This window comes from Neocloeon triangulifer, unplaced genomic scaffold (assembly GCF_031216515.1).
Source record: "Neocloeon triangulifer isolate White Clay Creek 2 clone unplaced genomic scaffold, ASM3121651v1 ptg000015l, whole genome shotgun sequence".
Lineage (NCBI taxonomy): Eukaryota > Metazoa > Arthropoda > Insecta > Ephemeroptera > Baetidae > Neocloeon > Neocloeon triangulifer.
Window position 1 is genome coordinate 3,328,447 of NW_026775557.1, and position 16,169 is coordinate 3,344,615.

Consider the following 16,169-nt stretch of genomic DNA (forward strand, 5'->3'; position numbering starts at 1 on the left):
TGAAACCTGCGCATGTTTTCCATACGTGGCTCGTTGGCTATCCTTTCAAGCGCGGCAGTGGCTATGCGAACAAATTTACGAGACCGCGATTCTCAAGTTTCGCCTTTTGCCAGCGGTTGGGAGCATTCTAAATTCCAATTCCCGCAGACAGCACCCGCGCTTTTGTGCACTTATTATCGTTGCGTAACTTTGATTGAGTCGAAAGGCTCTTTTCTCGGACAAAGGAACACAGAAAATAATATATCGTCCAATTGGCTACTTACATACCTCACAGTTGAGAAGTCAAGGTTCTCCGCAGGACTTTTGATTTTGCCCTCAAAATTCAAGAGGACATTGAATTTGTTTGAAAAATACGTTCTCAGAGATATTTTTGCAAGTAAACAATATATTGGCGATCATGTGTTTTCCTTTTCATTTTCAGGGCTGCCAAAATAAAACGACGAAACCCATTTTTCGCCTAAAAATTGCAGCTCGAGTCGCGCATTGGAGATTGTTAACTTTAATTAGATGCACTTTTTAAGAAAGAAGCAAAAATAAAAATGTGTGACATATTTTAATTCGCTTTCACCACTCTCGCGTTGCCGACCTTTCCAGGTACCCTCCTGCCTGCTGGACCAATCAACTTGTTTAAAATGCTCAGCGCTGTAAATAGACCCCGTTTACGCGCGTTTCCTTCCTTTGGCGGTGCGTGCGTCTGGAAACCCCCTCTTCAGTCGGCTGGAAACCTATAAAGTCGCCAGTTTCCCACAATCAGTGTCTTTAATTTGGCCCAGCATCGATACTGCCAGCAAGGTAAGACCTAAGTCGCATTTTATTATTTTCAAATTTCAATTATACACAGAAATAGTGTAATAAATTTTAAACATTAATTAATTATCCCATCACAAATTTCTCAGGTCACTGGTTGAAAATATTAATTTCCATTGAATCAGTTACAATCATGGAAACTTTAAAAAATAAGTAAAATACTAAATCTAAGAATTTGCTGAAAAAGATTTAATTGAAAAGGGCAATTAAAAAGATTATTAACAAATAAGTACATGGCAATCGTTTTAACTTCTGTAATAATCGTTACTGCAATCAATAAAAGGATCTTACTTTGAGTATACATTTGCAAACTAGATTTGTGAGAGAGTTTTAATTAAAAGAGCAACTTGAAACCAGTAGTTGGGCTATCTGTATAGTTTCTCGCCAAAAAAAGTCATGTGATGAATAAAATGTAAGGCTAAAATTGTCAAGTCAGCTGACGCGGGTCCCAAAGTGATAATCTTCAAACCAATTCAAATCCACTATTGCATTTTGTTCAATATTGTTTCCACAATTTGCTGAAAATGAAAGTTTCGCTTTTTCAACACGCAGCTGCATTTTCTCCTGAACTCAATTGTACCGCAATCGTGTGATAGGAATTTGATCAATTGCATATTTCAGCACACGCACCACGAGTTATTATTTTATGATTGACTCTCGAGCAAACTATTTTCCCATTGCGTGAGCGCGCAATAAATGATCGCATTATGAATCTGCATTAATAAATTTGTAGTACAAACGTACAATGAATGAAAGTGACTTTTTTCTACAAGTGGCGGATTCCTTGCCTTTATATGGGTACAACAAGTTTCTCCTAATGGCATCTCACAATCAGCAGTGGTCATTAACTAATTAAGCAGTATCACGCGATGAATGCGACATTATGTATAAAAATGAAAAGGGAATCGTTACGTTGGCTATCGTGCAGTGCTTAAAGCTCTCTGTACCTCCCCCATGCAAAATTCAATCATTAAGTACGTAATAATTGGCAGATTGATTTCAAAAAGTTAGTGCTGCAAAATTGCATATACAGTTTGCAAGGTGGTAATTGCGCTGCAAAATAAAACTGCATATAATTTCTATGCGAATGCTATTAAAAGGCAATCAATTTGTCTCACCTCTCTACGCCATTAACACATGCAGGAAAGTAAGGAAATAATTTATAAATCATTGATCTATATTTTCCTGACATTCTATTTCAGATTAAGATTATATAATAACTAAAATGTTCCCGCAGAAAAACTCTCTTTTTTGTTGTTGGATAATTTCTAAAATGGTGAAACATTTAAATATTAAGTTTGTAGTCATATTTATACCAAATAACATGAATCCAGGACGTTTAGTGACTTCAAGTCACTGACTTGATAATTCGGCCATAAAAATTTACATAATTATACATTTTTTTTTAAATTTATGCAAAAATTGTAATCTTAGCTTCTCTTTCTCTAATAAACATATTTCCTGGGAAATATATTATACGCTGCAATAGTCCACGCGTGTATTTTATTGGCACAATAAAGGGCCAAATGAACCCAAATTATACTGATGACGTTTTCGTGAACGCCGCGGCGATTCAACTTATTAAGCAACTTTTTATTTTTCAGATGAACCGATTGGCGGTCGCCATAGTTGTGGTGTTTTGCGGCGCTTTGACGGCAAACGCCCGCCTTCAAGAAGTTTTCACCTGGAACCAGGTGAGTTTTGGCAATACTCTCGAGATTTAGTGATGAAACGTTTTAGGAAACGCAATTATAGACTGACCTGCTCGGGAGACACAAAAACTAAAACAATCTCACAATCAGGCATCTCAGTGCATACGTTTTTATCTCGCTCGCGCACAGTATAATAGTGAAAGTTCCGAGTCATTTAATTTTCTCGATTGACCGCCTGCAGACTTATGGAAGATTGATGGCCTGTTCCAAAACGATATATAATTGATTTAGAATAAAAATTCATGAGCGCTCGGTCGCGACGTGTGTGTGTGTGAATTTATTTTGCTCTGCATTCTCTCTTTAACGTAAGTGCTTATGACTCTTGAAGTGCAGACTAGTTTCACGCAAGACTGGTTTATTTTTCTAATGCCTTAACTTGACGAGACCATAATTGAAGCCTCCTTTGTTTCTTGCATATCTATTAGACCTGAATGTCTGGAGTCGTATGCAGACATCAGCTGCGTGATTCACACATGTAAAGTGACTTGCAGATGTTTAGAAATCACTGAAACAGGTTTCAGAGAACAATTATCATAATTTATTTATTGCAGAGGAATATTTTACTGACTGCAAAACGCTGCATTTGTCTTAGAAAAAAAAATAATAAATATTAAAAAATTATATTAAAAAATGTATAAGTAATTATAAATGTAAATTAATTGTAATTTAATTAATATTTTTTGTCTTCAAAATCTTTTAAGTTGTCATTTGAAGTGTAAATAATTATATTTCAAAAATTTCCCTATGCTACCCGTCAAGTATTTTTTTTTTTTTAATTCCATTTGTAGCCCCAAAGAATTGAATGTAATAAATTTTGAATATTCAAATTTTAGGTGGACTTTGAATGGCCTAGTGCTGCTGCCCGCGAAGCCGCCATCCAAACTGGCTCTTTTGTCCCCGAGAACCAGATGCCTCTGGGCATTGAAGTGTGGAAAGATCGTCTGTTCGTGACCCTGCCCCGCTGGCGTCGCGGCAGCCCCGCCACCCTGGCTACCATTTCCCTGAACGGTGCCTCCCACAACCAGCCTCTGCGTCCCTACCCTAGCTGGGCCATGAACCGCGAAGGCGGACCTTGCGACGGTCTCACCGGCATCTTCCGAGTGCAGGTATTGCATTGGTTTCAACGTTATTTGTTATTAAAAAAAAAAAAATAATAGCCAAAAAGATGAAAATATAAAAAATCATGAATAGCAAGCTGGCTTTCAAATTTTAAAGTAAAAAGTAAATTGTTCAATAAGGAAGCTTTCCAGCCTTTAAAACTTGAACAATCAATATACGTAAAATTACTTTTTCCCATTAATTTTCATTACAATTTTGCGGTTGTGTCAATGTATTGTTTAGAAAAATAACCAACGAGATAAAAAAAACTGCAATTCCAATTTTTAAATAAAATAGTCAATAACGAAGCAAAATTCCTGCCGATAATACAAATAATCTAAGTTTAATATTTTATCATTTACTTTTTTACATTTACAAAATTTGATAAGTGGAAACTTTCAAATACATATTATACATATCGAGTGTCCCAGCCAAAAAGGATAATCTGTACATTTAAATGAGTTCACTGACCTTTTATGTCTTTGCAGATTGACCACGCTTGCGGCAGGCTGTGGGTGTTGGACGCTGGTGAGGTGGACGTTGCCGAAGGTGGCGTCCAACAGTGTCCCCCCAAGCTGCTGGCCTTTGACCTCAACACCGACCAGGTGGTCGTGAGACACGTGTTGCCCGAGGAGAACGTGCGTCAGGGCAGTCTGTTCTCCAACCTGGCTGTGGACACCAGGAACGGCCGTTGCGAGGACACGCACGTTTACATGGCCGACGCCTGGCGCTTCGGCATCGTCGTCTACAGCGCCAGCTCCAACTCTTCTTGGCGCGTCGAGCACAACTACATGCAGTCCGACCCTCTCGCCTGCAGGTCAGACACCTGAAAACACACATTGAGAAGGGCAATTAACAAAAACTTATGGTGGGCTTGGATAATTTGGGTGGAGTTTTTTCACTTTGGTGGAAAAATTTGGCTGTTGTGCGCAAGTTACTCTTCTTTTTATTTATTTAAATTTCCAACGTCCAGGATTCAAAAGCCCAATTTTATATCATTAAAGTAAAAAAAGAGTTATAGTTTTTTTCTTTTGGTTTATCCATTATCCAGGGTAAAAAAAAACATTACATAAAAAGATTACATACGCGTTATCTACTCTTTCATTAAATAAGCATGAATGTGATTTTTTTAACTCTCTCTCACGCGGTCAATTTATCTGTTTTATCTCTTTTCCAACACGTCTTGCAAGAGATCTACAGGCGTTTTTATTTATAAGGTAGTAGCACTTTAATGTCAAGATCAGGCTACATCACCTTGAACGGCTCGTGCCGTGGAGCAAGTTTTTTGCAATGAACTTAAACTTCGGGCATAAAAAACATGCTTGGGCGTAAAAAATGCTAGCAAATTACACGCTAACGGGCACCACATTCAATTTAACGTTTTCCGCCAGCTTATATAATTGAACGCCGTATGTAACATGATAATATCGTTTTGGCAATGAGTCTGTCAGATTGAATTATTTTAGAAACTACCCAGCAGCTCAAAATCGTTAACAATTTTATTTATGGATTTGATACTGCAAAATGACTTAATTTAGCGTGTGGGCAAACCTGATGGCAAAATATAACGTGCTTGTTAAATTTCTGTTTTGCCTAAATATTATTTAGATAATTTTTAATTTCTGGGAACAAATTCAAATGGAAACAAAATTTAGAAAATCTTTTTCGATCATTTTTAACCTTTTTTTCTTCTTAAATTTGAATATATAGCGTATTGCTTAACCCTTTTCACACATTATCAGTTTTTAAAATATTAAATTCAAGGAATCTTTCTAAATTCTCATTGAAATTTCAGGTACAACACTTCCGGAGTGGACTTCAGGTGGCACGACGGCGTGTTCGGCTTCGGTCTTGCCCCCGTGGTCAACAACGACCGCACCCTGTACTTCACCCCCATGTCTGGCACCAGGGCGTTCGCCGTGCCCACCTCCGCCCTTCGCAACGAAACCACCGTCGACGACAGCTCGTTCACCGTCCTGCCGGCCCGCGGCGGCGGCGTCGACGCCCAATGGCACGCCGGCGCCACGGCCATGTCCAGCTCCGGCCTCATGTTCTACAACCTGGTCACCAGGGACGCCGTCGCCTGCTGGAACTCGCGTCTGCCCTACCTGCCCAACCTGCAGGGCGAGGTCGCCAGAGACCCCGTCACCCTCAACTTCCCCAACGACGTCAAGGTCGACGAGTTCAACAACGTCTGGGTCCTCAGCAACCGCCTGCCCAGGTAATTTATATATTTATTTGTATTGCTTAATCCTGACGAGAGCCAAGTTCAAGTTTCACTTTCACTCTTGATAGATAAATTAGGGCCATATAGAGTCACTATTGCTTCCTCTTGATATTATAAGTTGTTAGCGCTTTCAAAGAGAAAGGAGGTCACTTGGAGCGTAGGCAACTTGCAAAACACAAGACGTTTGCCAGTTGCTGCATTTATATTTAATTGGTTCGCTTTCATACTATCTGATTTAAAATTTTTTAATTAAATTTAAAATTGCAATAAAAATGCAGAGCATACTGACACAAAGCCAAATTTGTGGCTATATAATCAGTGATAAAAGAATCAGATAATTTATCAAGTTAAATTTAAAACCCATTGTATTATTTAAATTGTGTTAAAAAGTATTTTCGCTTTTTTTTAGTCACTCCAAAATGAATTCTGTGTTGTACGAAAAATAATTATGTGAGAAAAATTAACGGTATTTCATTTTTTAACTCTTTTTAACGTTTCTTTAAAATCCTGAATTATTTTGAATTAATTATGGTCATTTATTAGACTTTATTGTTTATTTTCCAGTTTAACGACTTTACCTGGTACTTTTTAACTAAAAGTTGCGACTCAAAAAATCACCTTAATAAAGACTTTTTTGTCACCGGTCTAGTTTAAATGTTTGTTAATTTTTGTACTTAAATTCTTCTTAATTCAGTCAGCTTCATTGGATTTAATGATTAAATATAAGTTAGCAAATTCGTAAAACTACATTAAAAAATTATTATTTCGAAATTTGTCCATTATACTCTTGATGAATCCAAATTTTAAACGTAAAAGATTTATGAATTATAATTAAAATTATTTTTTTTCAGATACCTGTTCTCCTCTCTGGATCTGAATGACGTCAACATTCGCATTTTCGCCGCCCATGAGTCCACCGCTGTGGCTGGAACCCCCTGCGACCCCAATTACCATCCTCAGTCCAACGACTTTGTCACCGCCCCTTGCGTCTATTAATCGCCACCACGTTTGCTAATTTTTCAAGCAAAGCAATTATCACTTATTTGCCCAGGTCTGACTCAGGCCACTGATCACCCCATCCTTTCACCAAGTCCTGGGTGCTCATTTTGCACAGTTATTTAATTTTTCTCACAATTCGTCTCATCTTATTGCATCGTCATGTTTGTTGAATAAATAATTGTTGAATTTTGCTCATATTTTAAGTTCAGTGTTTTTATTTCTTTCAAGTGAGTTTAAAATAGTAGATTAATTTTAACTTTTGAAAATGGCAAATATTAGAAACAAAACAATTTACAGTCATTTCAATTCACATTAATTATTATTTTATTGTATCACAAAAATAACTAAAATTAAAAAAATATAAAAAATATTTTCAATTTTAAGATTAAAAAGCTCTTCAGACATCAAAATGGTCAGGTGCATCGCTCGCTCACTGGCTGCAATCTGTATATTCAACCTGGCTGAAATCTGCAATTTTACCATAATTTGAATGAAGAAAATATTATAATTTATCATAATTAATAATTTTTACCTTTGCTGAGGCATCGGTTTTCACAATCCAAAAGGCATTTATTGCCAAAGATTTTGAATTCACCATTCGAGTTCTTGCCACAGACGCGCTCCAGGTTTCTCTTGCAAGTGCAACCGCACTCAGGTCCTACTTGACCCTCGGCAAATTGGACGGCGACGATGAGTGCACAGGCAATCAGAGCAATAAAAACTGGGGAGAAATTTGGATTAAAATAAAATTATCTATTACAACTTACAAGAGACAATTAAAATTATTAATTGTAAACAAATAAGAGAAGCTTTTTTTTTTCCTATATTTATACTTTGATACATTATTTGTTTGTTTGGATTAAATTGTTTACACAATGTAACTGTTTAGCATGGATTAGAATATTTTGCAGAAACGTCTCAGTTACTAAGAAGTTCACAGAAATAATAAATTTTAAATCGGATCATTGTTAAGAAATAAGATTAATACCTGTGTATTTTGCCATTTCGCAGCTGCTAACGGGTTAGTCGGTCGAGAGCGAATGATGTGTATTGACTATGATAAGATAGAAGATGTGCACTGAACAGAATGTCGCGAGCGCCACGGAGTTTTATACCAGCGAACGACAAACAAGGCCAAACACACAAAGGCCTCTTTTGTGAATTTATTTTTTTTTTCGTCGCCGCGACTTTAGTTTGTTGCGCAATTACGGGCGAATGGGAAGAAGATAAATTCGCGCTGTCACTAGGCAAACGACAGACGAAAATTTTGCGCATCAAAAACTGGCTCTTTATTCTGAGAAAAGAAGTCGCACCAACGTCGAGCTTCTCGTGAATTCTTATTAGCATTAGCGCATGCCCTTCTCTCTTCATCCAATAGGTCAACTTGAGTCAACGATCGCTTCAGCAGTACGAAAAATAAATAACGTTTTTCCTTGTTGACGATAGATTTTGCAACATAGAAAAAGCTTTTTTAAAAATTGAAAGGATTTTTTTTAATATACACTTTACATCTAGGCAAAAACTTTTGTCATCTAGTCTAAAATTCAATAATTTTCTCCCAAAAATTACTGTTTTTTTTTCAGCTAAATTTTGTTTAATATTTGGCAAATGGCGCAAATGAACATTATTATAATAATTAGAAACTTATATAAGTTTTAGTATTTCTAGTTCTTTATATTATTCTAATGAATTAAAGCTTGACTATTAAATTTTTAACTCTCTTTTTCATTTATTTTATTAAATTTATGCTGTTAAAAAAATTATTATTTCAATTTCTAATTATTTGCTAATTATATTAAATCAACATGCAATTGTTGGTATAATTTTCCCCTTTTTATAATTGCTTCTCAAATCAAATGCGATTAATTTACATCACAAGATTGTAAGAAACAGGTATTTATTTTATAAAGATCAGAGAATGAACGAGAAGCATGATAATTGTCAATTTTTGTTTGTACTGCTTGGCGAATAGTGGCGGCTTGGTCAAGTTTTAATTCAGTGTACAGTTCTATTAGTATAAAGTCAAATGTTTTGACTTTTCCCTTAATCTTAATGTGACCTCCAAATACTGTTGATTGCTGAATTACATCATTCTTAAACATATAATTATGAAATGTTAATCTATAAATATTTTTCATTAATTATTCATAATCGTTATTACACGAAAAATTCAATAATATCAAATCATAATACTAACCCATGCTCCTGCGCTGAATAATAAAAAAGTTTGAAATTATGTGTGTAAATGGAAAAAATTGAGGAAAAAATTAAATTTTTTGAAATCATAAAAAAATTGTAAATTATTTATAATGAAGTTACAAGTACATCGTATTTGCATTTTAATAATTAAACCTTTATAATTCAAGAATGAAACTCGTCAAAATACTCTAATGATTCAGCATTTTTTTTACTTCATAATCATGTAATAGAAAACTAAGTAACGTAAAAAGTTTTAATTTTGTTTTATTCTTTAATAAAGTTTATTTGATATTAAAAACAAAATACAATATTTCAGCAACGTGAATAAGTTTCAGCAAAGAATTGTAGACAAATTAACTGTGTGCTGCAGTTCATGGCGATTATAGATGGTTAAAGGTCACAGGTTTATTTTTTGCATTCGCCGCTGTATCGCCTCCTAAATGCTAGAATGTGACAAAAATTATCTCTGACTGGAGGAGATTTTTAATTTCTTTTTATCCTTTTTACCAGCATCGTGTGTGCAGTTGTAACAATCAAGCTGACAGTCGTTTTGGAAAGTCTGTTTCTCGTTTTTTGGGTCGACACCGCAGAACACGTCGTTATGGCTGAGGTTGCACCTGCAGTTGCATCCTCCCGAAGGACTCATCGCGTTGCTCTTATTGGCGTTGCTAGGCGGCTTTAGTATGTTGGCAGGAATCGCCTCGGCGCCTTGAGCAGACAGTGAATAATTTCGCCTAAAATGATTTTAGGAGGACCCACCAAAGGCAAATACCAGCAGGACAACAAGCGATAAAAGCAGCGCGCAAAGCCTCATTTTGTTGCTGCGAGTGGCTTCAAGAGAGGACTGGCTAAACAAAAGTGACGCCGCATATATTTATTAACTAAGTAAGTTACTCGCGCACTTATGCAAATGAACCCCGATCGAGTCCGTTCGCTCACTCGCAACACACTGTGGCCGCAACCTTGGCCGGCGCGTGCGATGACGACCATGCTTCACGTCCGGCACCTCATATTTCAACCTTTTCAATATAACAAATGCATTTTGAAAATTTTTGCCACAACCTGCAAATTATTTTTTATTCTAGAAAATTTTGAATGAGCGCTAATGCAAAGAATAACTTTCAAGGGCAATTTATCAGGTGATTTTCTAGCAAATTAACACACACTTAATTTTAAATTTCTGCTTCAACTTTTCTTTAATTATTTTTGAAAAAAATATGGTCAGAATTTTTCTAGATAAATTAAAAAATTACATAAAAATTTTAATTTTTTTCTCAAATTTCACATACTACTTTTTATACAAATAAATTTTCTGCTTTTCTGAACTAAAATTTGATTGAAAGAAACTATTTCTTGTATAAGATTAACGCAATATGGGCGTTGGCTTGCATATTGCCAATTAATTTAATTTTCAACTTAAAATTAAAACTTTTAAAACCAGAAAGATGTTAAAATTTAGGATAAAAAGATTTTAATCAGATTTCATAAAATAGCGATGATCAAATGCAAATAAAATTTATTCAAATTTTTTAAAAATTGTACACATTTTATAATAAATATTTCACTAAACTGACGAAAATTATCGTAAAGCCAATTTTTCCCACCAATCCATCTAAATCAAACGGCTAGCACGCTCCATCTTTTTCGAACGCAAAATCTGTTAAAAATTCAAATATTAGATAAATTCATTAAAACTAGGCCAAAATCAACTCACCAGTTTTCTGGAGACAGTTCTGTGCTTTCAGAGTGCAAAGGGTTGCAAACGTTTTTACTTCGCCAAGGGTATTTCTGGCGCAGACTGGTCTGTACTCTGAAGTGCAAACTGTGGGGCAGTCAGAGGCAAAGGCGGCCACGATCAGCGCAAAAACTGAAATTATTTTAACGTTTTAATAAATTATATTCTTTTTCAAAATCTTTAATGAATGATGAAAAATAAAATATATCCTTACAGAACAAGAGGCAGGCGGTGAGCTTCATTTTCGGTTGCTAAGTCTGTATTGCGGGTTAATCAGCGTTTTTCCTCTTTATATTGCGACTCGAGTTTATCTCTGGTCGTCTTATCTCTGACAGACTCACTCACGCGCAAGTTGTCAATATTTGGGAAGTCCTTCACCTTCGCCGCGAGGAGAGTTAATTCCTCTTCCAGCGCAGGATGACCGGCACATTTACTGACCAAACATCTTAAATTGCGAGCTGACATTTTGAATATAAAAAAAAAACTATGGCCTTGGTATAAAAGCTTTAAAAATTTTCCTCAAAATGTGTTTGCGCTTAAATCACATCATATCGTCGGCAATTAAAAACCGTCTGTGATGCGCATATGAAAAAATACGCTGCTGTAAAAAACAATGAGGAAAGTTCAAGACGCTTCTGGACCTTGCTCCGCTCAAAACAGCTTCATCTGCAGCTTCTGTATATAGTATAAATTTCTGGTTGGTTTTAACCCATTTTTCTCTTATCATGTTTACAAGAATTTTGAAAAATATTTTTGTGCCTTGGATTAAAAAAATATATTATATGCAGAAATATGATATAAAAATTGATTTAGTCGAAAGAGATCAAGGATAAACGTCATAATGATTTAAAAAAAATCTCCCCGTTTTTTTCTTTGTTTGAATCTGGTAATTTTAGTTATTTTGAAAATGTCTAATGTCACACTTTGCCTGTGCAAACAATTAATTTTTTTTTTGCAATTGTAATTTCCAGAGTGATTACTCTAATCAATTATCTTTAAAAAAAATCTAAAATATATAACAAAGAATTTTATTAAAAGAGGCTATTTTCGTTATTTCTTTTTTTTTTATTTGATGAAAGGATAATGATACTGCGAACTCCTTAAAAATAATAAAAAAGTTTTTGTTTGATGGAGATGCATGAAAACTCTAAAGACTAAAAATGTTACCAGCTATACAATAACTTAATAATTCAAGACCGAAACTACAGCGCTGAGAGGTAAGGCTACGCATTGATTTTATCTTTAATCTCGATTTTTGTCATGTGTGGAATAGGCGATGAATCATATAATATCGTCAACACGCTCCTTTTCGTATCCGTGCGTAATCTAGAAATCAATATCATCATTTTTAGAACACACGCGGTCCGACTTAAAATTTGCAAATAATAACAACCTGTCCTTTCCTTGCAATTAATCACTCTCATGACGCAAGGGTTGTTGAACGAACGGACGTGGCCCTGCGCATTCCTGGCGCACAGGGGTTTGTGGCCGGGGTTGCAGGAGGTCATCGACGGACAATCGACCATGTCTGATTTGAGCCTGTAGCGATCCTTTGCCCGCGCAGAGCACGCCATCACCAACAGCAGGCCTGCTGGCAACACAACTTGTTTATCACGTGGCAAGGGTCGGTCGGGCCACAGGTCACGTGGCCCTCACGACGGAGGCAACGAGAGGTCCGAGGGTACAAACGCATGTGGGCCCCAAAAGTTACCGGCCCTCAAAAATGTATTCAAATTCTTAAAAGTTTCTCAATTTATTTGAAATCCATTTTAAGTTTTAATCTGTGGTAAAAAGGTTTTGATTTTTTTTTTTTAAATTTGGAAGCTACTAGAAAAGTACGATAAAAATTTAGAACGAGCTGATTTCGAGCAGGGCCGGAAGTTGATTCACCTGCATGCTTTTTTCCCTGGCATTGCTCTTATCAATCAAAAGCGGTGACGGCGGTGAGTCACATTTTTCAAAGCCGTCCTTTTGCTCCAAATGCAATAATAAACTGCGTCGCTCAGTCTGTTCTAATGAAGATGACACAATACGTGAATGAGGTCACGTCCCGATTCTGAAATCGAATCGCAATTTAGGAGCAAAAGTTGGCCGCTCAAATCGGACCGAAATTTTTGGGGCCCAAATTGTATAAAAAAGTGAAATTGAGAAAATCTACATTGCTTTTTGGAATAGTTTGGGATTTGGGAAAGAGAGATGCGAGAGATACGAGAGACGAACTCACCGAGAAGGCAGAATAATATGTACGGACTCATGGTGCAGTGGAGAGGTTCTGCCCAAGAAATAAACAATGCCGTGAGGGGAGCATCTTTCTCTTCTTTTAGTGCCAATCAGTGGCTCAACCAATGGTGATATGAGATGGAGCATCCGCGTCAGTTTCGCCTAGATTGACTTTTATTGACCAACACTTGAGAGCGATCGACCGCGGCCTTAGGGGCACCACATCTGTAGCTCGCGGTAATTTTGTACTAAGCCACTCAAGTTTACATTCACAAAAACCCAGTTTTTCATGCTTTCAAAAATATCCTCTTTAAAATATCACATTTTTGCCTTAAAAAATGTATACTTCAAATTTCAAAAGGAATAAAAACTACAAAAACAAAAAGCAATTAGTTGACAGAATAAGCAAACGGATTTATTTCCTCCAAATAATAAAATCACACGGTTTTTAAAAAATAAATGCAAGCATCTTGATTAATCATATCAGCAAATGCCTCGGGGCCAGAAATTAGTCACAGGCACCAGTCTTCTCCTGCGCAAAGTCTGAAAAAAAGAGCATTATTTTTTTAAGTAACTTCGTATAGACAAAAATAATTAATGAGAATTTATTTTACCATTTTTGCCGTTGCAGTTCTGAGCCCTCATGCCACACTCGTTGGAGAAGGTTTTGAGTTCGCCCTTGCTGTTCTTGCCGCAAATTGGTGCGTAGTTCAGAGGGCAGATGGTGGGGCAGTCGCCGCCAGCACCCTGGGCCGAAACCTCCAGCAAAACCAGGCTGGCTGTAAGTTCAAATACAATATGAATTAACTAATTCAATATTCATACAATAAAAATCACGACGACAAAGTTTTAATATTTATTCAAAATATAAAAAATTCACGCCGAGGCAGTGCGTGACAAAGGCCACACTGAAAAACCATGGCGTAAAAACTGGGCCTCGCTATCTATTCCGTCTGGTTTTTATCATTTTTCTGCTGCAAGTGCTGCAGCTATGTAAATTTAAGTATTTGCTATTGTAAACAAAGAAATTTTGTTAAAATCTGTGCTATTGCAGTATTTTTCAAATAAAAAATCTTGCCCAAAAGAACAATAAAAATTTTTTGATGCCATTCTACTTTAATATAATTTATAAATTTGCCAAAGCATCAGTTTAAAAACAAAAATACATGTTTTCAATCAATAAATAGATAAATACAAACATAGAATTTCAATTATTCAATATATCACAAAATTTCAAATAAGTATTTTTAACCAAATAATTTAAATTATTAATTTTTAATATCTGGCCTGATTGTCAAGTAAGCTAAAATATAAATATTCTCACCAATGATGCAAAACACGGCGAATTTCATGTTGGTGTGTTGTTGTGTGATTCGGATATTCTCCTTGTGTTCTGCGTCAGCCCGCGTCCTCTTTTATATGGCGATTGTGGCCGCTTGTCACGTGCTCCCCGCGCAGGCCAATAAAAAGCCAATTCGTCAGTACTACCTTTTGTCGACCACTGTCTGTCAACCTACTAATTACAGCCCGCTCAGGGTCCCCTCCGCGGCGTGCGATATTTCAGGAAAGAACGAGCGTCCTCTTCAAATTTTCGCCTCAGCAAATATTAGTTTAAGCTGCGATGCAACCAAAAGCGCTTTCGAAAATTAACACATGTGCCGATCTGCGTATCCTTTTCGTTTGTTAAAAATCAGCAAATTAAGAATAAAAATCAATGGATCTAAAAAATCTATTTTTCACTTACAAAAGGAAAAAGAAATTATAAGATTGATCAAAATACCAAAAATTTTAAATACCGCCTCACTATATAAAATATGAAGTATTTTAAATTATCAGTCTACTTCAAACTACCAATTTTTCGAATTGTATAAAATAACAACCAGCTGCATGGTATCGGTTGAAAAGAAAAATTAAAATAAATTCATTCATTAATTTGCTGATAATTATTACTATTTATTCCTCTAAAATCAAGTCACAAACGAGAGAGGGAAAAGATAAAATTAAGCAACGTCAGCAACTCTGGTGAATAAGTAACTAAAAAGTGGGTCCTAAAAAAGGCCCACAAACTACCTTTTAATTTATACTTTTTTTGCCACTTACATATCCTTGAGGGTATTCAATATGACGGAGCATATTGTTTAAAAGTAAAAAATGCAGTAAATAGCCAAAATGTACCCGTTCAAAACGAAACAAATTATTTTTTTGCAGCTTACAAAATTAAAATAAAATATGATCACCATAGAAAAAATTTATTCATTCCATAACTTTTGAAACTGATTTTCGCGATAAAATTTTTAAAAATCTATATAATTGAATCCATTTTTAAAATTGATGAAAGTGCACCCATGAATTTTTCGTGTCCAATTCAAAACTCCAACTTTGCTTTCTGTAGGCAGGTGGTTATGCAACCTGCATCGCATCACGGTGAGGCCGGTTCCCTATACACATACATTAATACAGGTTATAATTCTCATAACTGAAACCTTGCCTTCACTTTTGTCTTCAATTCTTGAATATTTTTTCCCTTGATTGTCAGTTCGAACAGGCAAAGGAATCTTCCTGATCGTGGTAGGTAATCGTTTGGTCGTAGTCTTTGTGGTTGTTTTCATGCGGTTGACCGTTGTTTGTGACAATACAAAATCGGTGTGCAAAGACGCTGAGAAAGTTTGAATGAATTAAAATTGAAAATATATCAAAGTCCCTATTTGATAGTTCATTTAAAAAAAGGACAAACAAAATCTGTTCATTGCAAATCACACTCACCGAAAATATACACCATAACTAATAATGCGATCGCATACTTCATTTTTAAATTGAAACGCAGTCAAATCGCCCCTTGATTGATTCACTTCTCCAAAGTTTTCTCTCAGCTCTTTCAGTTTGTTCTTTGATCAGACGTGATGAAATGCAGCCTGTTAAATATTTTTCTTTAGCAGCACACTCTAGAGACAAATAGAGCGTGATCTGAGCTTGAAAAAAGTGGAGCACGTCAAGATATGGCAATAAAAGCTGCAGCATTGATTTAGATTAAACTTCATTTAAAAGCAGCAATATTTAATTCTATTTGACTCAAATGAAATTTAGATAAAATTAAGCCAAATAAGCTTCCCGATGTGTGAAATGTCCATAGTTAGCTTAAAATTTGTATGCTTATCTTAAGGTTTAAAAGTCA

General features: G+C 35.8%; 5 protein-coding genes across 5 annotated transcripts in view; 1 reads left to right on the forward strand and 4 right to left on the reverse strand.

Annotated features, from left to right (window-relative positions):
- LOC132202335 (CCA tRNA nucleotidyltransferase 1, mitochondrial) overlaps positions 1-16,169 on the reverse strand; it is a 45,966-nt gene that overhangs the window by 15,920 nt on the left and 13,877 nt on the right. The window contains exon 3 of the mRNA XM_059629182.1: positions 4,089-4,443. The gene's annotated coding sequence lies outside the window, so the exon portion shown is untranslated. The remainder of the gene's footprint in view (positions 1-4,088; positions 4,444-16,169) is intronic.
- LOC132202336 (protein yellow-like) lies at positions 727-7,046 on the forward strand. Its single transcript, XM_059629183.1, has 6 exons — positions 727-792; positions 2,412-2,501; positions 3,353-3,625; positions 4,106-4,434; positions 5,413-5,838; positions 6,696-7,046. Exons 2-6 carry the CDS (start codon positions 2,412-2,414, stop codon positions 6,838-6,840), a joined length of 1,263 nt encoding a protein of 420 aa, XP_059485166.1. The 5' UTR covers positions 727-792; the 3' UTR covers positions 6,841-7,046.
- Positions 9,313-9,976, reverse strand: LOC132202341 (Kazal peptide Pr13a-like). The gene is made up of 3 exons (XM_059629190.1): positions 9,802-9,976; positions 9,550-9,750; positions 9,313-9,485 (listed from the first exon to the last, which is right to left on the reverse strand). The coding sequence occupies exons 1-3, from the start codon at positions 9,854-9,856 to the stop codon at positions 9,448-9,450; spliced, it is 294 nt and encodes a 97-aa protein (XP_059485173.1). The 5' UTR covers positions 9,857-9,976; the 3' UTR covers positions 9,313-9,447.
- On the reverse strand, positions 10,668-12,303 carry LOC132202614 (vasotab). Its single transcript, XM_059629620.1, has 3 exons — positions 12,171-12,303; positions 10,757-10,909; positions 10,668-10,699 (listed from the first exon to the last, which is right to left on the reverse strand). Exons 1-3 carry the CDS (start codon positions 12,301-12,303, stop codon positions 10,668-10,670), a joined length of 318 nt encoding a protein of 105 aa, XP_059485603.1.
- LOC132202343 (vasotab-TY3-like) lies at positions 13,387-14,471 on the reverse strand. The gene is made up of 3 exons (XM_059629193.1): positions 14,322-14,471; positions 13,612-13,776; positions 13,387-13,540 (listed from the first exon to the last, which is right to left on the reverse strand). The coding sequence occupies exons 1-3, from the start codon at positions 14,347-14,349 to the stop codon at positions 13,506-13,508; spliced, it is 228 nt and encodes a 75-aa protein (XP_059485176.1). The 5' UTR covers positions 14,350-14,471; the 3' UTR covers positions 13,387-13,505.